The 21,993-nt window shown below is 49.5% G+C and overlaps 1 protein-coding gene across 1 annotated transcript in view; it reads left to right on the top strand.

The window, feature by feature from the left end:
• Positions 1–15,075: 15,075 nt before the first annotated feature.
• The window catches only part of ERGIC1 (endoplasmic reticulum-golgi intermediate compartment 1), a 107,780-nt gene continuing 100,862 nt past the window's right edge, over positions 15,076–21,993 (top strand). The window contains exon 1 of the mRNA XM_081231944.1: positions 15,076–15,250. Coding sequence (XP_081088070.1) covers positions 15,231–15,250 — 20 coding nt within the window. The 5' untranslated portion in view covers positions 15,076–15,230. The remainder of the gene's footprint in view (positions 15,251–21,993) is intronic.

Raw genomic sequence — 21,993 nt, 5'->3', positions numbered from 1 at the left:
TGCTCGCCACAGCTAGAGAAAGCCCACGTGCAGCAACAAAGACCCAAGGCAGCCAAAAATAAATTTTAAATTATTTATTTATTTATTTATTTAAAAAAGACATCAAAACACATGAGATGACAAGCCACAAATTTGGAGAAGACATTTGTAATGTACACTCAATAAGTGATTAGTATCCAGAATAGATAAGAAATCCTACGAATTCACAAAACTAAGGCAAACAATTTAATAGGAAAATGGGCAAAAGTCTGAAACAGATATTTTACATAAGAGGAAATAAATATGACCAAGAAACCTTTGACAACATGCTTAATATTTTTATTACTCATGAAAATGCAAAATAAAACCTCATTGAAATATCATTTTACACCCATCAAACTGGTGAAAATTGTAAGTCTGACAATAGTAAGTGTTAGGATGTGCAACTAGAACAATCATCTATTCTTTTTTTTTTTTTTTGCTGTACGTGGGCCTCTCACTGCTGTGGCCTCTCCCGTTGCGGAGCACAGGCTCTGGAGGTGCAGGCTCAGGGGCCATGGCTCACGGCCCTAGCCGCTCCACAGCATGTGGGATCTTCCCAGACCGGGGCACGAACCCGCGTCCCCCGCATTGGCAGGCGGACTCTCAACCACTGCGCCACCAGGGAAGCCCGGCAGTCATCTATTCTTGATGGCAATGTATATTGATACTGCCACATTGGAAAATAGCACACACACATACCTTATGACCCAGCAATTCAATTATTAATTGTAAAACTAGAAAAACTCTTGCACATGTGCACCAGGGTATATGTACTAGAGTGGTCATGGCTGTTCTGTTTATTAAAAATCCTGGAACCACTTCATATACACATTAGGGTGACTATTACTAAAAAGAAGAAGAAGAAGGAGGAGAAGAAGAAGGAGGAGGAGGGGGAGGAGGGGGAGGAGGAGGAGAAGGAGAAGAAGAAGAAGAAGAAGAAGAAGAAGGAGAAGGAAAGAAATAACAAGTGTTGACAAGCATGTGGAGAAATTAGAATCCCTGTGAGCTGCTGGTGGGAAAGTACAATGGTGCAGCCACTGTGGAAAACAATATGGCATTTCCTCAAAAATGAAAAGTAGAATTACCGTATGATCCAGCAGTTCCACTTCTGGATATATACCCAAAATAATTGAAAGCAGGGGCTCTAACAGATATTTGTATACCTGTGTTCTTAGCAGCATTATTCACAGGAGCCAAAGGTCAAAACAATCCAAGTGTCCATCAACAAATGAATGGATAAACAGTATGTGGTATATACATACAATGGAATATTATTCAGCCTTAAAAAAAGAAGGAAATTCCAACACATGCTACAACATGGATGAAACTTGAGGACAATATGCTAAGTGAAATAAGCCAAACACAAAGACTTTATGATTCTACTTACATGAGGTACTTAGAGTAGTCAAATTAATAGAGACAGAAAGTAAAATGGTGGCTGTCAAGGGTTGTAGGGAGGAGAGAATGTGGAGTTACTGTTTAATTGCTACAGAGTTTCAGTTTGGGAAGATGAAAATGGTTCTTCAGATGAATGGTTGCATAACCATGTGAATGTACTTAATGCCATGGAAATGTACAGTTAAAAATGGTTAAAACAGTAAATTTTATGTTAATATATATTTTATCACAATAAAAATATATCTTTAATCATTCCATTTAATACAATGCTTTTTTAAAATTTTATTTATTTATTTATTTTTGGCTATGTTGGGTCCTTGTTGCTGCGCACGGGCTTTCTCCAGTTGTAGCGAGCAGGGGCTATTGTTCACTGCGGTGCGCAGGTTTCTCACCGTGGCGGCCTCTCTCGTTGCGGAGCACGGTCTCCAGGCACATGGGCTCAGCAGTTGTGGCTCGTGGGCTCCAGAGTGCAGGCTCAGCAGTTGTGGTGCACGGGCTCAGCTGCTCTGCAGTATGTGGGATCCTCCCGGACCAGGGCTCGAACCCGTGTCCCCTGCATTGGCAGGCGGATTCTCGACCACTGTGCCACCAGGGAAGCCCTAATACAATGTTTTAAAGGTGAAAAAAAAGAAAAAAATCCAGGGACTTCCTTGGAGGTCCAGTGGTCAAGACTTTGCCTTCCATTGCAGGGGGTGAGGGTTCTATCCTTGGTCAGGGAACTAAGATCCCACATGCCTCAGGGTCAAACAATCAAAACATAAAACAGAAGCAACATTGTAACAAATTCAATAAAGACATTAAAAATGGTCCACATTAAAAAATCTTTTAAAAAAAATCCTAGAAACTATCCACATGTCCATCAGCAGGAGAATGGGTAAATAAATTAGAGTACAATATATGCATACAATGTATACCACTATGGAGCAGTGAAAATGAATGATCTACACTTGAATGCATCAACATGGATGAATTTCTCAAAGATAACAAATGAAAGAAGCAAGCTGCAAAATAATACACTCAGGGCTTCCCTGGTGGCGCAGTGGTTGAGAGTCCGCCTGCCGATGCAGGGGACACGGGTTCGTGCCCCGGTCCGGGAAGATCCCACATGCCGCGGAGCGGCTGGGCCCGTGAGCCATGGCTGCTGAGCCTGCGCGTCCGGAGCCTGTGCTCTGCAACGGGAGAGGCCACAACAGTGAGAGGCCCGCGTACCGCTAAAAATAGTAATAATAATTATAATAATACACTCAATTATATAAAGGTCAAAAACATACCCAATATATAACATAATTTTTTTTAAAAACCTATACGTAGAAAAATGCCTGGAAGAACTCTAAATGTAATGGTATCTCAGTAGTGGGGCTCTTTTACTTTCTGTTTTTCTGTATTTTAAAAATATTCTTTCACCCTTTTATAGTGAAAGGAGCACTAAACCATGTTAAGAAAAAAAGAAATGAAGAGAGCTTTTCCCTCAAGTTTGTTCAGAGAAAAGGGAACTGAGAGGAAATGGGTGAAAGCTTTGGGCTTTACCTAACTCTAGTAGTAACAGATGACTTTGGAATTTTGAGGCAAAATTCGAATTAAGAGATAATGAGTTTTAACTGTTATCTTGAGGAGGGGAAAGGTTCCTCCCCAGTGTGAACTCCCCAGTCCCTCTTCTCAGGAAACCCCTGCTAGTTTCAAGAGTGGGCAGAGGGTTTTGATGCTCTTTTGAAACAAGGGACGTCACCAAGGAGATGAAGCCACAGGACTCAACCAGCCCTTGGTGGGATTGATTTCAGATCCTCTGAAATCAGGGCATGCATCCCCTTTCAAGAGCCTTAAAGACCAGATGAAAGAGAAGAATAAGAGAAACATCACAGAGCTAAGAGAAATACTTGAGCTAAGAGATGGGTTGAGAAAATATGGTCCAACACAGTCGCCATACAACTGGATAGTATGATTGATATTTGGGTAAATTTAATTCAAGGGTCTTGGGTTACTCTTTCCAGTACTATCATCTTGTGTACCTCCTCTCTCTCACATCACTGAAACCCCAACACAAGACAACACAATCGTTCAGTCTCTTGAGGCATTCATGTACTCCACAAACATGTAGGTAGGCTTGTTTGGGGCCTGGAGATGCAGGTGAATGAGACAGAGACCCTCACTTCAAGGAGCTTACCCCTGTCAATGGAAAAATTTATCAATAGTCAATCTAAGAAAGAAATGGAAACTTTTATTGAAGCCAATTATAACCCGGGAGACAGTTTTTCAGAAAGCTCTGAGGACTGTTCCACCCATCAGAGGTCAAAGCACGGTAACATAAGTTTTTGAGACAAAGTTTATATGTCAGTGACATCATTGACAGTTTACACAATCCAGATCTACACATACAAAGAGTGGTGCATCATGGATCATTTTGCCCCCATGCTGAGACTGAAAAGGAATGTTATCTCCTAAGGAGGTCTGGTTAACCCAGAAGCACAATACACACTAACGGGGAGGGAAGAGGCCCAAACAGGCAAAGAAAACTTTTATGTTTAAATTTTTCTCACCTTGCCATAAGGTATGAATTTTATGTCATCACCCTCAAGAGTGGAAGGCAGATATAATGGCAGTTAGAATGGGATGGGAAGTGCTTTGGTAACTAAGTATGAGATGTGGGTGCGGAGGAAGGACATCTAACTCAGCCAGTGAGCAACAAGGCGAACACCCAAGAGGGAATGGCTCCCTCATCAAGGTGCAAAGGATGAGTTACAGTAAACCAGGCACAGAGTGGTTCGGATGAGGAGCTGGTCTTCCTCTCAGGGTGGACTGCGTGGGCAAAGACGTGGAGGAGAAAAACAGCTGGGCATGAAGGGAACCATAAGTAGTTTGTTTTTCTGGAGTGTGATATTGTGATTAATAAGAAGAAATATATATTTGGTCGTCGTCCAGTTTCTGGCGCAGAGCTTCTAAAACCCTAGGAATTTCCTCAGTGACTGATTAAAGTTATCTTTAGATATTCCTAACAAGCCCCTTTCAACCACACCTGGATTTATGTGAATGAGGCGAAATTTGGAAAGCCTCTAAGGATGGGGGCTGGTTGCCAGGGGAACCAACCACGTGATCAGAGGGTTGTAACTTAGTTGCCTCCCTGACCTCCCGGGAGGGGAGAGGGGCTGGAGATTGAGTTCAATCACCTATGGCCAGTGATTTAATCCATCATGCCTATGTAATAAAGCCTCCATAAAAACCCAAAAGGATGACGTTCAGAGAGCTTCCAGGTTGGTGAACACGTGGAGGTGCTGGCAGAATGGCCCCTTGGAGAAGGCATGGAAGCTCCGAGCCCCTTCCCACATACCTCGCCCTATGTACTTCATCTGGCTGTTCATCTGTATCCTTTATAATAAACTGGCAAATGCTAAGGAAATGTCACTCTGAGTTCTGAGAGCCACTCTAGCAAGTTAATTGAACCCAAAGAGGGGGTTGTGGGACCCTCCCCTTGCAGGCCACTCAGAAGCACAGGTGACAACCTGGACTTGAGAATGACATCTGAAGTGGGGCAGTGGGCCCTTAACCTGTGGGATCTAACTCTATCTCCAGGTAGCCAGTGTCAGAATGGAGCTAATTGCTTGGAGGTGTCAGAAAACACATGCTGGATGGAGCATTGATGACAAAGCAGGACCTGGCCAGGGGAGGCTGGAGAAGTGACGAGGAACCCTCTGTCTAAAAGGTCTACTCTTACCCAGTCGAGGGACTTAGACCTGGTCCCTTGGGTACTGGGGAGCCATGGAGGTATTTTAACAGAGAAGGGAGGTGGCTGATATTTCTCTTGCATTATGATCAATCTGGCATTTGAATGGCCCACTTGATGGTATCATAAACCAGGAAACTTAGGGTACAAACCACAAGCAGATTGGGTAAAGGGAAGGTACAATGCAAACTTAGACAAATCCACATCTGAATCTTGCTCCAATATTCACCAGCTGGAGTGAGTCACTTAGTTCTCTGAGCCACCGTTTGCTCATCTGTAGTGGGGCTGATGTAAGCAACCTATGAAACACTACCTGTGGAAGCCCTGAGCATAGATCTGTATTATTCTGAAAATAAATCTCCCAGATATTTTGTTCATCCAAAAATGAAGTGGCAGGAGAATATGTATTTCACTACTAATCTTGAAAGACACATAAAAACAAAACATGTATGTTTGAAAAATGCAGAGAAAAAAATTGGAAAGATTCACACCAAATTGAAAATAGAGGTTTCTTCTGGAGAGGTAGACGAAAACCTCTTCTAAGATTGGAGCTAGAGATCAAAGGGGGCTTTAGCCTTATCTGTAAAGTTTTCATTTTTTTACATGGAAAGTGTATTCCTATACTACTTGTGTATTTAAAAATTAATTTTAAAATAACCAAACAAAAGCCCTTGACAGAGAGTAGATGTTCAGTGTTCTCTCCCGTCTGCCTGCTTACACAGTGAGATTTGGGACCCTTCCAGTTCCATTTCCTAATTCACCCTAATTTCAACCCCAGTAGAAGGCCAGAAGGCCTGTCAGAGTCACTCAACAAATATCTATAGAAGACCTTCTCTGACAAGGTTAGTGGGTCTCTCACAAGTGGGTTAAAGTCTCCCTTAGTGGACCTGAGATCCCACAGTCTCCCCTGGAGGCCACCTGAGGGCCTCCACTCAGTCCTAAGCACCTGCCCCCATCCTGAGGATGCTGTCCTCCCTCTGGCCTTCTGGTGGACCCTCAAGTCCTTGGGAAGCTCCACTCTGCTTCCTCCCTCCTGGGCTCAGAGCCCCTGGCTGGGAAAACAGAGAGATGCCTGCCTCCATTGCCTTCCCACAGACAGGCTGGGGTCACCCCTGGCCACCAAAAAGCCCAGTGCAGTGAAGAAAACCTTCAGCCGTGGTTGCCTTTGCTGGGGCCTGGGGGGATGAGAGAGATTTCACTCTCCACTGTGGACGCTTTTTCCCGTTTGAATTAACTTTTTTAATAGGTTACTTTTTATTTTTTTTATTTATTTATTTTTTTTGCGGTACGCGGGGCCTCTCACTGTTGTGGCCTCTCCCGTTGCGGAGCACAGGCTCCGGACGCGCAGGCTCAGCGGCCATGGCTCACGGGCCCAGCCGCTCCGTGGCATGTGGGATCTTCCCGGACTGGGGCACGAACCCGTGTCCCCTGCATCGGCAGACGGACTCTCAACCACTAGCGCCACCAGGGAGGCCCCAATAGGTTACTTTTTAAATTAAAGAATTACTATTCCTTTAAATAGTTCGGGGAAACAAAAACATTTCACAAAAGCTAATTCTATTTTTAAAACTCTGATTGAGGCCAGATTAGAGTTCTTGATGAATATATGACTTGTCGAGGGGCAGGGCAGAAAGAGAGACAGTCTTTTGATGACTCTAAGTATGAACGATGACTTAGAGTGGGGTGACTCTTCTGGAGAGGCGGGTGCAGCTGATGTCTCCTTTATCCAAAACACCTCAGCACTGACTGGGGCTCAGCGAGGATTTCCTGAATTTAACTCGTGTAGGAAGCCATGTCTCGGGTCTACTAAAAATGTACTTGTTTTGGAAAGGAGGAGAAAAAATGAAAAAGTGGATGGAATGAATTCACAGAGTGTGGAGAGGGCTTGGCTGTTCTTTCGATCTCCTCACTTCACCATGAGACCAGAGAGGGGGTGGGACTTGAGATCCACCTAAAACCAGATCCAAAGTAGGGGGGCGTTCCACGGGATAAACACTTCACCCTCCCAACTACCCCATGAAATGGGCATTCTCTCCATTTTGCAGAGGAGGAAACTGAGGCTAGGGTGGGGAATGAGGCAGCCCCAAGGTTACCCAGACAGGTATCGACTGAACTCTGTCCCCAAAGCTTTCTCTTCCACCTTTGACCTCACCTCTCGTCATGCAGCTCTTGGGGTTACAGTGAGCCAGATTTTCATCTGGGCTTTCTCTGTTTGCAGGCACCTTGGAATATACGGATCTGGCCAGAGACACCTGGAACATTATTACTGGGCTTATGTATATTCATCACTATTTATGAGGTGCTACAGACTTGTATGTAGAGAGAGTTTCTGTCCTGGGCGCTAGAGTATCATCAGCTTGCTAAAGAGAGAGTGAACGACTCTAATCCTGGAGCTCCCCCACTTTACAGATGAAGAGGTTGAGGCTCAGGGAGCTGAAGGGATTTACTTCAGTTATACGGGAATCGCACCCAGAGCCCCAGGTCTCCCTTTTCTGTTTCCTCCGTAGAGTCGATGTTGGCTTGACATCCAACCCATCACCAGCGCACCCTGAGGAAGCACAGCACTGACATCAGCTGGAAGAAGAGACCCACCTACCCCTGGGCAGCAGTGCTGCTAATACGTGGGACACCCACACACCATTACATACACTCATGCCTGGGCCACACGAAGGTCTCCCCAAGCTCTCCATGTTCAGCCAAGGAGCAGGAATGGAGCAGCAGCGAGATGCCCCAGGTGCAGTCCCCATCCAGCCCCAAGCCACACCGCAGACTGCAGACTGAGGAGGAAAGGGACCAGGTGAGCTCCATGGCAGAAAGAGAGAAGGAAGGAGAGAGGGTGATGCTGAGTCACACAGCTTGCGGAGCTGACTGCTGCGGGCAGAAGGTAGCCCTGTATGAGTTGGACCTCACACTGGTGAGCTTCCCAGTTCCTGAAAAGTGAGGCTGAAATGCCACACCCTAGGCAGGCTCAGAGGTCCGCTGTCTAAAAATTGCAGATGGTTGGTGGGAGATGTGCTTCCTCACTCCTCTGATTTCCATGAGAAGGGGAGATGGGTGAATTCCGACTGGCAAGCTGTCGACTGGGGTCTAAGACTACGTTGTCCAGGTCTTTTGGGAGAAGGCTGCCCACAGGGAACCATGTTCTGCTCTGCCCAGATCTTCCCAGGGAGGCCTGAACTTTTCCTGCCTTTCCTGTGCCTGCCTGGGCCTGTCTGCCAAATTCAGAGACTGACAATTAGGAAGCCCAGAAGTCTCATGTGTTCAGAGCACAGGCAGGAAAGAGAGTGCCATATATTGGGCTCCCTCAAACCCTCAAATCAAAATATTGTGAGGCATCCCAGCTTAATATACTTTAGGGCCCCTAACGGTAGAAGAATTTTCATGTTTTTAACACAGCTCTTAAAGCCCTTCACAATCCACCTCCCACCTACGTATCTCTCCAGCTTGATGTAACCCCCCGCCAAAGCCAGGCTGTCTGGTCGCCCACCTCCACGCTTTTGTGTTCTTTCCCCGGGTTGTAGCCAGCCTCCAAGATGACCCCAGTGATCCCCACCTCCTGGTCCCTCCCCACACCCTTGTGAGATCCCTCCCTTCGAGTGGAGGCTGGACTGATGAATAGAAGAAGGTAGAAATGACAGTGTGAGCCTTGGAGATGACTTCATAGAAGGCCGACTTTCCTCACTCAGCTGGGAGAAGCCATGTCATGACCGGCGTTATGGACAGGTCCATGTGGGGAGGGCTAAAGTCTCCTGTCAACAGCCCTGTGAGTGAGCCTGGGTCCTCCAGCTTCAGTCACCTTGAGGTTGCAGCCTTGACCAACAGCTTGACTGCAAGCTCATCACAGATCCTGAGCCAGAACCACACAGGCAGCTTCTCCTGGATTCCTGACCATCAGAAACTGCAAGGTAATACATTGCTGTTTGTTTTAAGTTTTGGGTAATCTGTTACACAGCAATAGATAACTAATGCACGCAACCTGCCTTTCTCCTTAAAGTCTGCTTGTTCTTCAAGGTCTCAACTCAGACTCTTCTTCCTCCTGGAAGCTTTTCCTGACTCCCTGTAGAAGGTACCTGACGATTTAGCCTCCCAACATCCTCTCCATCTTTGGCAATACTGCCCTGACTATTCTCCCTCTCTTCCTCCCTTGCTTCCTTCCTTTCTTGTGGCCACGCCGCGTAGCTTGCAGGATCTCAGTTCCCCCACCAGGGATTGAACCCATGTCCTCGGCAGTGAAAGTGCCGAGTCCTAACCACTGGACCACCAGGGAGTTCCCACCCCTGACTTTTCTTTAGGAAACCACCCTTCTCCCTTCTGAATCTGTGTGTGTTGAATGAGGCTGATTCCGCTCCAGGCTCTAGGGGTTGACGTTCAGCTTAGGCCTGGCCTATCCATTCTCCTGGAGCCCACGGTTCAGGGATGCAACCTAAGTCAGCCCCTGAGGGTCAGCCCAGGAGCCTTTGCTGGAGGTAGCAGGAAACAGGTCACCTTCACCTGCTGGAGTTGCAGAGCAGGAAGAACAGCCTACAGCTACAGGCAGAGCAGGAAAAACAGCCTGAAGCTACAGCTTCCGTCCTTCTGTTTCCTTTTGTTTCACAAGCACAAAAGGAAAGCCTCTCTAGAGATGAAGCCAGAAGAAAAAAGATGAGCCTAGGGATGGGGAGAGAGATTCCTGATGCAATTATTGAAGCGCCTGGATTCAACTGTGCCTGAAACTAAATCTACCTCTGGACTTTTCTTTCTTCCTTTCCTTTTTTTCCCTTCCCCTTCCCCTCCCTCCCTCCCTTCCTTCTTGTTTCTCTCTCTTTCTTTTTTTCTCTCTTTCTCTCTCTCTCTTTTTTTTTGGCCTTAGGTAATGTGTGTTGATTCGAGATGATCTCAGTCATCTTGAACTGAAAGAGTTCAGACCAATTTCATCCCCATGGGTGGAATTAGGGACCCCCTCCTGGCCTCCCAGAACCTCTAGTGCCGCCCGCCCCTACCACTGCACTTACCACAAAACTGCACCTGCACAAGGAACTGGTGCCCCTCACCCTGATTTTTCGTAATGGTACCACACTTTTGCTTACACCACCCCACCCCCTGCCGCCCTGCCCCTTAAAAACAGGGATGTGGGCTTCCCTGGTGGCACGGTGGTTGAGAGTCCGCCTGCCGATGCAGGGGACACGGGTTCGTGTCCCGGTCCGGGAAGATCCCACATGCCGCTGAGCGGCTGGGCCCGTGAGCCATGGCCACTGAGCCTGCGCGTCCGGAGCCTGTGCTCCACAACGGGAGAGGCCACCACAGTGAGAGGCCCGCGTACCGCAAAAAACAAAACAAAACAAAACAAAAAAACAGGGATGTGTCATGTTCCTTTGTACATCCAGAGGACCTGTCATAAAGAGGTGCCCACTGAATAACTTATAATGAATGAATGGATGGACGAATGAGTGTCTTCTAGTTGGCCAGGAGACTTAGTGGAGCAAGAAAGGAGAGTTGTTTGTTCTGAGGCCCTGCTACGAGGCCCAAGTTGCCCTCAAGACCTTTCTGAGCTGACAAAGGACTATTATTTCTTAATCTCTGCACCCAGACCACAGCTGAACCAGCCTCACCCCTGGAACACAAACCAGGCTCCTATTACAGAAAAACAAATCTGACCTGGCCGTTCCCCTGCTTCAAACAACGTTCAGTGACGTGTTTGGCAGGAGGGGGTGGAGACCAGTGAGCATTTGGATCCAGGAAACATTCTACACTATAGAACGTTCATGTGTTTATTAATTGATTCATTCAGCAAGCATTTAATTAGCACCTGCTCTATGCCAGGCCCTGTACATGTTGCTTCATCTTTACAGCAAGCTTTTAGGGCCATGTATTTGTTATCTGTTGCTGCCTAACAAATCATCCCAAACTTAGTGGCTTAAAACAACAAACACTTGTCATCTTGCAGGATCCAGATGCAGCTCAGCTGGACGCCTCTGGGTCAAGGTCTCCCGGGAGGTTGCAGTCCAGTTGTTGGCCAGGGCTGCAGGCATCTCAAGGCTCACCTGAGGCTGAGGGATCCCCTTCCAAGCTCATTCACGTGGCTGTTGTGAGGCCCCAAAAGATTCACTGTGAGCTCTCTCATGTGGGCCTCTCCACATGGCAGCTGGCTTGCCCAGAGCGATTGATCTGAGAAACAGCAAGAGTGTCCGAGACAGAAGCTACTGTCTCTCTATCTCTTGGTCTTAGGTGCGACATGCCATCGCATCTGCCATATTCTGTTCATTAGAAGTGAGTAAATTCAGCCTACACTCGAAGGAAGGAGATTACACAAGGGTTTGAATATGAGGAGGTGGATTAATTGGGATGACCATTTTAGAGGCTACCTGCCACAGGTAAGGTATTATTATCCTTCATTTCATACTCAGACAGCCAGCTAGTTAAGCAACGTGTCCATGTCTCCCAGATAGAGAGTCATCTGACTGCAGTGCTTTACCATTTCACTAAGCCATTTGGGAGTGAGGTGGAGGAAGGCAGGGAGAAGGTGCTGGTAGAACAGCAAATGGGGATGGAGTCTTTATTAACTATCTACACTGTGTAACTGAATACCCACAACTTAGCAGCGTAAAATAAACATTTATTACCTCACATAGTTTCTAAGAGTCAGGAATTCAGGAGCAGCTTAATTGAGTGGTTCTGGATCAGGGTTTCTCGTGAGGCTGTAGTTAAGCTGCAGCTCTGAAGACTTATCGGGGCTGAGGACCCATTTCCAGGATGGCTCACTCACATGGCTGTTGGCAGGAGGCCTCAGTTCTTTGCCACTTGGACCCCTGTCTAACCATGCTTGAGTATCTTTATGACACAGAAGCTGGCTTCCTCCAGAACAAGTGACTCAGGAGAGCCTAAGCAGAAGCCTCAATGCCCTTACTACCTAGCCTGAAGAGTCATATGCTCTCATTTCTGCAGTGTCCTGTTGGTTACCCAGCTTGGCGCTTCGCAATGTGAGAGGTGATTATACAGGGCATGGGAATATCAGCCACTGGAGGCTGAAGGCTGGCCACTGTAGGGTCCTGGAAGATTAGTAATCCTAAAACTCAAATTTTAGTAAGTCACTCCCTTGGTCAAAGAGATCCAGAGCTTTCCCATTTACTGTAACACAACATCTGATTCCCTTAGTTCTATCTCACACTGTCTTTTGGGCTGATGGGCCATCTGGGACTGACAGCTTGGTCTGCTTACAGACCTCAAGTGTCCCCACAGAGATCCTTGTTGATGTGCCCCCTCCCCATCCTGTCTGTTCTGTGGGAAGGCCTGCCTCTCTGGAAAACCTCCATTCAGCCTTTGATACATAGTTACTGTCCCCCCCCAACCCCCATGTGCAGGCTGTGGTTGGATGCTGGGATAAGATGGTGAGCAAACAGACATCCATCCTCCATGGAGAACTTCCAGTCAACATGGGGAGGTAGACACTAGCCAATTAATAATCTCTTAACAAATTGTGACAAATTCTCCCTCCCAAAAACCTACAGGTGGCATGTGAGCATATAATGGGGGACCTGGCCTACTCTGTACATGGTAGTTGAACCAAGCCAAGAAATTAACTAGGCTGGGCAGGTGTATTAGGTTCAGGTGTAAGTGTCTGAAAATCCAAAATAACAGTAGCTTAAACAAGATGTTTATTTCTCTCTTGCTTAGAAGTCTGGGGAGGTGTTTGAGAACAGGTACTGTGCCATTCAGTGGCAGGGACCCAGGCTCCTTCTCTCTTGTTGCTCTGCTCTGCATGGCCTTCACCACATGGGTCAGGATAGTGGCATCCACATCCTGGGCAGCCAGAAGGACAAAGGGACACAGTGGGTAATATCCACCAATAATCCCTGAAGCAGCTGCAGGATGCTTCCCCTTACATCTCAATGGCCAGAACTTAGTCACATGGCCACACCTAGCTGCAAGAGAAGATGGGAAGTACAACTCTCATTCTGAACACACTCATGTGCCCAGCCAAAAACTGGGAGCTCCATCATCATGCAAAAATAGCAACCATAGTCAACCCTCTCTTGCATTTACTCTGTGCCAGGCACTGTCCTAAGTCCTTGACACTCATCAACACATTTCATCCTCACAACAGATCTATGAGGATGGCACTATTATTGCCCCAATTTTACAGATGAGGAAACTGAGGTACAGAAGTAAAATAAGTTAGTAAGCAGACAGGCTAGAATGTGATCCCATGCAGTATGACTCCAGAGTATGGGCTCTGTTACCATAGTTAACAGTTACGAAGAAAGTGAGAATCTATTGGGAGACATGCACATTCCCTGTCCATATAGCAAGATGCAAGGCAGAGATAGGAACATGCTCAAGGCAAAAGAAAGAGCAAATGCAAAAGTCCCCCGCCCCCTGCATCCCACCAAAGCAAGGTCCTTTATCGCAGCACCTCTCAGACTTAAATGTGCCAGTGAATCACTTGGAGATCAGGCGAAATGCACACTTGGTTCAGTAGGTCTGGGCTGGGGCTGAGAATTTGCCCCATGGTGCCTAAGCGGTTGGCCTGTGGACCACTAGCAGACTGTGGACCACATTTTGAGAGGGAGGACTCGTGGTCAAATGCCCACCACTCCATGACTCTCCTCCTGCACAGGCCTGGGCCAACAAACAGTCCTTTGGGCTCAGTGGCTACCCAAGGCCCCTTCAACCTTCTTGCTGCCCCCAGGTTTTGAGCTCTGGCTGAGATTTCCCTCTCTCTCTCAAGAGTGCCAGGGCCCTTGTTGAATGAATGAATGAAAAGGGAATGCTGGAGGGCAAAGAGAAGGAGAGCCAACGGGGTGTATGGTCCAGGGGAAGAGTTTGGTTCACTGCCCACACTCTACACCGGACCGGAACTGGCACCGTGCATTCTGAATTCTCCCAGAGGAATAGGTACCACCATTTCCCCCTATTTATAGATGAGGAAACTGCCTGCTGGCCCTGCTTTTTGAACACGAGCCCCCACCTTCCTCCCCTGGGGTTTTTCAAGCTCTTTGTTACCACAACCTTGGAGGTGGGGCCAACCATAGAGGGAAAGTTCAGAATGAGTATCCTCCACCTGGGTGTTGTGTTACAACTACCAACTCCTCTAACCCAGCAATCCCTGAAGGAGATGCTGATTACCTGTGAATTTCGCCGAAGGAAACTAAGGCTTGGAGAGGTCCCCGGTGGGCCAAGTCACAAGGCAGGTCTTAGTCTGCTGTCCTGAACAGACTCGGAGCCGGCCCAGTGAATACCATCGGAATGAACCACAAATGGAAGATGCAAGCAGAGGGGTAGAGCTACCAGGCCACCCACAATAGCTTCAGGTGACAAGCCCTTACTAGGTGCCAGGCATCACACTAAGCAGTCTCCCAACTTTCTCATTTGATTCCCAGGAAAAAGCTCCTCCAGTAAGTGTCATCATCCTCTTTGTGCAGCCGTGGAAAGAGGTGTGGACTCAGAGAAGCCAAGCATCTTCCCCAGAGAGGCACAGCAGGGACGTGGTGGGTCCCCTTTACAAATCGAGGCCTGCCTGCTTTCCTCCTTTCTTTCACAGTATCAGGCCCTTTACTCAGAGTTAGACGCTGTGTGTAGCCCACATCTGGACCATTCCATTTAATTTTCACAACCCAAGGAAACTGTTTTACAAACGCAAAACAGCGGAGGAGGCTCGGAGAGGCAGAGGGATTTGCTCAAGGTCACACAGAAAGTGATGGAAAACACAGTGCGGGGGCTTGGAAGGAATGAACGCGGGAGTCTTTGGGTGCTCCTTTCCTCTCCAAGCCTCGACCCCCCATCGCGCGCCCACCAAGGCCAGCCCCTCCCCCTCCCCCTCCCAGCCCCCAGCTCCTAGCTCCTATCCCCTAGCCCCTTAGGACCCCAGGCCCTCAGGCCCCCGGGCCCCTTTAACAGGGCGGCGGAAGGGGCGGCCGGGGGCGGGGGCGGCGCCCAATGGGCTGCGCGGAGCGTCACTTCCCGGCGGCGGGAGGCAGCAGCGAGTGTCCAGGGCTGGGGGCGGCCGGCGGGGGCGGGGCGGCCGGCGGAGGCGTTGGCAGCGGGCTGGGACCCACGCGGCGCCGCGGCCCACCTGGCCTGCAGGGCTCCCACCCCCGGCGGCAGCGGCGGCGGCGGCACGATGCCCTTTGACTTCAGGAGGTGAGTGTGGCGACCCCGGCCACCGGGGAGCCCCCTCCGCGGGCACGGGGGATGCTCGGGCCCGCCGCGGACCCCTCCCGCCTGGAACGCAAAAGCGGCCCTTTGCCCTGTGCACGCCTCGGCGGGCCCTCGGGGACGCCGGGCGGGACCCCGTGCCGCACACAAAGCCAGCTGGAGCCTCGGAGGGCCTCCTCGTGCAGCGGGAAGTGAGGCCACCCACCTCTCGGGCCGCTCCACCCCTTCCCTCCGCAGAGCCCCCTCCCCAGGCTGCCCCGACACCTCGCAAACTCGCAGCCCCTTCCCCCTATGCTGGGAAACAGGTTTCCTCCCTCCCCTAGATAGGAGCAGACAAGCCATCCCCTTAGTCTCCTCTACAGAGCCTCCTTTCGTGAACCCCACCCCAGCTGACAGGTGCGTCCAGGGCACCTCGGATGAGCCCCCAGGGATCCGCAGGGGTGTGCAGACCCATCCCGCCAGACAGCTGCTGGAGGGTTTCAGGTTTCCATAGGCTCAGACTCTCCCTGACTGGGCCGAACCGGAGGCCTGTACCTCAGCCAGTCCTGGTCCTGTGCTCTGGGTATGGGGGCTCCATGGGGGAGGGGAGGAGGTAAGGGAGCTGTGGGCAGGGCTTTGCAGAGGGCCTAGCGTGATCTGCCCTTGGCTTTCTACAGTCACCACAATGGGCCCTTTGTGGGGTCCAGCCGCCTCATGGTCCACGTTGTGCTGGGCTAGGCCTTCTGGAAGCCTGCCTGACAGGGGGTCTACATCCAGACTTTCCCTTGAGGTATGGAGCCCCAGGGGATGCCCTGGCCTGAGGCAGCCACACTGTGGTGTATAGCCAGAAAAATAGCAGGGCTTTAGTGGGCAGAATGGTATATTCTAGAAGTTAAGGGTGAAGGCTCTGGGTTCAGACCTCCCCTTAGCTGCACAGCTTGATGGCTTGGGCAAGTGTCTGAGCCCTCTCAGTATCTCTGTGTCACCACCTGCAAATTGGGGCTAAAAATAAAGTCCCACCTGCGAGGGCTGAGTGCATGAGAAGAGCTTAATTCAGAGCCTGGAGGGGTGCAGAGCTCAGAAGTGGGAGGTTAGTGGACAAGCAGCCTCTCCATGAGGCCACTTCCTCATCCACAAAATAGGGATTCCGGTCCCTGCCAGCTCCTTCCCTCCCTACAGGTGTGAATGAAGTCAGGGTAAAGCGACAGCCTTCCTGGGAAGAAAAGCTTGGCAGTGACCCCCATGGCACGTGGGCATGTTGGAGTTTAAGCATAGAGAGAACATTGGCCTTGGAACTCTTGCACTGGCTGACGTGGTACTCAGCCTGCCCTGGGCACCATTGCCATCCCACAAACAGCCTGCCCCTTCCATGCAGCCCTGGGTCTCAGACAAATGCTTGCAGACCCAGGGCATTTTCATACAAGGAAAGCCCATGTGATGGAATTCAGGGGCAGTCCTTGTACAGACGGTTAACATTCAGGACATGAGATCCCTTTGTGATTCAGTAGGTTCCAGTGATTTTGACCTTATTGGGGGAGTCACTGCTTTCGGACATAGAATTCATTCACTCTGCACCTAATCTCCCGTTTTAGGAGGAGGAAGTTGAGGGCTGAGGGTCTTGCCCTGGACCTCATGGGACCTAGATTGAAGGGTGGGCCAGCGTCCCAGGTCACGCACAGCTCCTGACCTGGTGCCCCTTGAGTTGGAGGTTTGGAGTGTCCAGGTACCATGGGGGCCCCAGCTTAATGAGGTGGTTTTTTTGTTTGTTTTTTTTGTTTGTTTTTGTTTTTTTTTGCGGTACACGGGCCTCTCACCGTTGTGGCCTCTCCCGTTGCGGAGTGCAGGCTCAGCGGCCATGGCTCACGGACCCAGCCGCTCTGCGGCATGTGGGATCTTCCCAGACCGGGGCACGAACCCATGTCCCCTGCACTGGCAGGCGGACTCTCAACCACTGCGCCACCAGGGAAGCCCTTAATGAGGTGTTTTAATCAATTTCCTTGAAGGTTTGTGCCACCACAGAACAGTGAGAATGGATTCAACACTTCCCATTCACACCTTGGAGGACGAGCCTAGTAACCTACACTTCTTAAGATATGTTCATTCCAGGTCTCAGGTTCTAAGGAAGGAAGGACCCACTGTACACGCGCTTCAGTGTTCATTGATCAAACGTTTACTGAGTGTCTGCTCCGTGCTCAGCCCTCCGCCACGTGCCCCACTGCAGAGCTGGGTGACATGTGACCCGTTTGCTCAGGGCTAGGCAGTGGTGAGCTGGTGGAGCTGGGATTCGAGCTGGGGACTGTTAGCTGCAAAGCCTTAGCTGTGGGGGAAAAGGGAGGTCTTGGCGGGTCCCACAGCCCTGTCAGATCTCTTAAAAACCACGGGGACGTGGAGAGGGGCATGCTCTGGTTGAACCGCCCCTCCCCCCCCCGCCCCCGTTCGAGGCCAGGGAGAAGACCAGGCTTCCTGATCGTTTTGCTCTCCTTAATACAGAACACAATCAGGAAGGGGGAGAAAGGAACCTCTTGCTCTTTCTTACCAGAACTCCTTGTTTTCCTAGTGCCTGTGGGACCTCGTGCACCTTACCTCCTGTGTGCTTTCCTGTCTGTGAAATGGGGATGAGAACAGTACCCGTTGTCGAGAAGATTAACTGAGCCAGTGTGTGTAAAGCATTTAGATACAGAGTATGCACCCAATAAATATTGGCCACTCTTTTCATTATTAATTGTGTTATTTCATCGAAGCACCTGTATTTCCTAACACTGTATAATTCACTTAATTATTTTATGCTTATTCTCTTTTTTCCTCCCATGAAAACATGAGCTCCCGAGGGCAAAGATCTTTATCTGTTTCGTTCACTGTTGTAACTCCAGTGCCTAGAATAGTGCCAGGGCCACACTCGCCCCCAGGATATGTCTCTCAGAGTCTGTCCAGGAAGCCAAAGACACGGTGTGATTTGATGTGCCTCCTCCTTTACTGGGAACCTTTTCAGCTGGGGGTGGTTGATTTCCCCCCTTCCTTCCTTGAATGTGCTCTTCTCTAAATTGTAGTTGGGGGTGGGGGATAGGCAGAGCACAGAGGAGGGCCCCGAGGCCTTCAAAGATGACTTGTGTTTGTTTTGCTCCTGGTGCATTGTTTCATTAATCGCTGGACCTTGCAGTGCTGGAACTGGCCTTGTGACCCAGTTCCGTGGGCGTTGGCCCTGCCCGGACCCAGTTCCGGCTGGCAGGGGCCGGAACACCTGCTGTCTCTGGCTCAGGCTGTGGGGAGGGTGGGGCATTTCTTGCAGCCCAGGCCCCAGGAGAGCCTGAGCGCGGCTTTCAGGCACGCAGAGGTGGCCGGCTTCCCGCGACGGCAGCCTCTGAGTTGAAGCCCCGAGACCGGGGGTGGGTTGCTGCCCTGTCACTGACCACCTGGGCCCTGGGACAGTTGACTTACCTTCTCTGAGCCTCCGTTTCTTCATTTTAAGGAGAAGATGGCAATCTTCATTGCCTCACTTTGTAGGGTAGATGTCGGGGCAAGTGAGGGGCCCCTGCAGGGTACAGCCGGCTGCATAATTTGCGGGGCCCAGCGCAAAATGAAAACGCAGAACCCCTTGTTGGAAAAGTATGACGAACGTCAGGACGGTGACAGCGGAGCATTAGACTAAGCCTAGACGCAGCGCTCTGAGCACAGGACCCTGTGCGACTGCACGGTTCACACACCTGTGATGCCGGCCCTGCTGCGGCGCCTTGGTTCAGCCTCCATCGCCTCTCAGTCTGGCCTTCCAAGTGGTCTCTCATCTCCAAGAGACTCCAGATCTTAGAACCCCAGGGGAGCTTTCCAAAGTTGACCTGATTTTTTTCACATTCTGGTTTCAACCGTCAAGTGGGGCCCATTGCTCTGATCAAATACGATTTCCTCAGCTCCCCGTGCGGCCTTGCCCGGGGGGGGGGCCCTGCAGCCCCCCTCACTCCCTGTGCCGGGGTCATCCCCGACCACCACTGCGGGCTCTGAGCACATAATCAGCACTCAGCAGATAGTACAATGGCTTATGTGAGTGCCTGTATTTCTCCCTTACTTCATTCCAGAAAGATCTTGGGGAAGTTGACGGAAACATGGACTTTACAACGAGTTTTAAAAAAATATAAATAGACTTAAAAATCAGGGCCAAAGGGAAATAAAAGCCAGACTGGAGGAAAAAGTATTTGAAAATCAAGCCAGCATTTCACATTTATTGAGCACTTACTAGTGCCTGACCTTGTGGTAAGGATCTTACCTGTGCTCATTTTATCCCGCACCAACCCTGCAAGGCAGACCCTGTTGTTATCCCACTTTACAGATGAGCCAGTGGAAGTGCAGAAGAGTTAAGGGACGTGATGGGTCAGCAGAAGGCACTGGGGTTGGAATGCTGTTCTTGTGCTCCAGAGCCCCACTTATATCCTATAGGCTCATCTCTAAAGCTTTGCCCTTCCATTCACCGAGTTCAGAGAGAACTGAAACCCTCTCTAATTGGATTCCTTGGCTTTCTCATCTCTAATCCTTTCCCAGTAGTGCTCATTAAGAAGTTTAAAGTCAGTTCGTGTCCTGGTCTGGGAGGATCCCACATGCTGCAGAGCGGCTGGGCCCGTGAGCCATGGCCGCTGAGCCTGCGCGTCCAGAGCCTGTGCTCCGCAACGGGAGAGGCCCAAGTACTGGGGGGCAAAAAAAAAAAAAAAAAAAGAAGCTTAAAGTCATCAGCCTTTATTTTTTTATTTATTTTTTAACTAGACTCATGTGGTCTGACATCTGATTCTGAAATTGTCTTTAAAGAACCCTCACTATGGTCTCAACAGCAATTTAGAGCATCTCATTCTGGAGCGTCCAGGTTTTCCCACTCCGGCCACTGGGGCTTTAGAGTGTAGAGCATATGTTTACCTGCTCATCTGGATGTGGAAGGGGATGGAAAAATCTCTCCTCCTGAGGCGGTTTGGATTCCTGATACCATAATATCTTGAGACTTTAGCTTTAGCCAGCTGTGGCTTTAGCCAGCTGTGGCCTCGTTAAGTTCTGTTTCCCATCCGGTAATCCTTTCATTTTTTATTTTGGAGTTGCTCCTGGGCAGTTTTCATCAGGCACTGGAGAGGCAGGCAGGGTGTGAGGAGGGCATTTGGGGTGAGGCTTACCCACCACCTCTATGTCAGTGAACATCAGCTCTGCTGTATGTTAGAATCACTGGAGGAGTTTTAAAAATCCCCAGACTCAGGTGGTGCTCCAGACCCAGTAATCAGGAGCTGAGGGTGGGGGACTCAGGCATCAGTGTTTTATAAAGGTCCTCACGTGATTCCAAGTGCACAGCTAAGATTGAGAAGACTGCTCTAGATCCAGAGAACCCATATTTAGCAGGCCGAGAGCACAGGGGCAGCCAGATGCCAGAGCGGGTCTTTGGAGGGGAGGTTGGGGGGTAGAGTCTGGTCCCATCTGTCCCCCCCTGCAAGCACATTCCCTCTGGGACTGTTCTTCACTAGTAAAGCTGTCACTAAGGCAGGGCAGTGGTGGTGGGGTTACCTTTCCATGGATATCCTTGCTTTTCAAAGTGTGGTCCCCACACCAGCAGCTTCAGCATCACCTGGGAGCTTGCTGGAAATGCAAGATCCCCTGGTGATTTGGATGTACGGTAAGATTGACTAACTCAGCATCTCCCAGACTGTGCCGCTCCATAATGGGTCCCTCATTTGGAGATCCACAGCACATGCATAACTTACTAAAGGCTCTGAGAAGTCCTGCACAAAAGGAACCTGAGTCACTTAGCCCAGCTTTTGCCAAACTTACTGTCTAAGCCAACCTTGTTCTTCGTGGGGCGGCCAGTACCATTTCTCAGAATATTGTTTGGGAAACACAGCTGTAATTGTTCCTTTACGGAAGTGGTAATTCGCCTGATTGTCTGTTGTCAACTTTAACATTTAGGTCTGTTGACTTAATTACATTGGTGTGTATGCAGGAAAAGTACCGGATGGGGAAAAAACCTGCCAACAGTAGCGTGTATTGGTTTTTAAAAGTCTTGACCCTTGGGAGAGGCCGGAGGAACTCAGGGTTCCCTGTACTACCAAGAGCTCGGGGATACGTAAGGCGCTTTACAAATCTCCTCATCCTCTGAGTGGGCATTATTCCTATTTTACATCCAGGGAGATTGACCCCCAGAGATGCTGGGTGCACCTAGGGGTCCCTGGGGGACCAGCACACACACCTGACAGTAAAATCCTTCCCTTGAATGCTTCTGGAATCTGCTGGGCAGCACAGCTGGACAGGAAGCAAGATCTGTTTGAAAGGGACTGAGTGTTCTGTTTATCCAAAAGGTGGAAACCCTATTTGAGATGAGAGGCCTGGCTGTTACCAAACTTTAGTCACAGGTCCCTGAACATTGGGTGCTGGTGATGCTCTTCTCTCTTGAGTTGCCATCTGGGGCTCGAATTGCTCTGGAGGAGGAAAGGAGGCAAGGTGAATCTTACTAGTCATGCCTGATGGTTTCTCGGCTGGTGATGTGTTGCACTCTGTGCTGGGCATGTCACTGGACTTGAAAGTTACACTGGCTCCACGAGATAGATACGATTATTAGTCATTTATTTTTCTATATTTTATCTTCTTGTTTTTTAGATGACTATTTATTTATTTTATCTTTTTAATTAACATACAGTAAAAGTGGCCTTTTTCGGTGTATTCTTCTGTGGAAGTCAAGACTTTACGTCGTGTAACAACCCCCGCAGTCTGGATACAGAAGTTTTATCGCTCCAAGA

This window comes from Mesoplodon bidens, assembly GCF_964165515.1.
Source record: "Mesoplodon bidens genome assembly, chromosome: 4".
In the NCBI taxonomy this organism is placed as follows: Eukaryota; Metazoa; Chordata; class Mammalia; order Artiodactyla; family Ziphiidae; genus Mesoplodon; species Mesoplodon bidens.
This window is presented reverse-complemented; position numbering and strand designations above follow the sequence as displayed.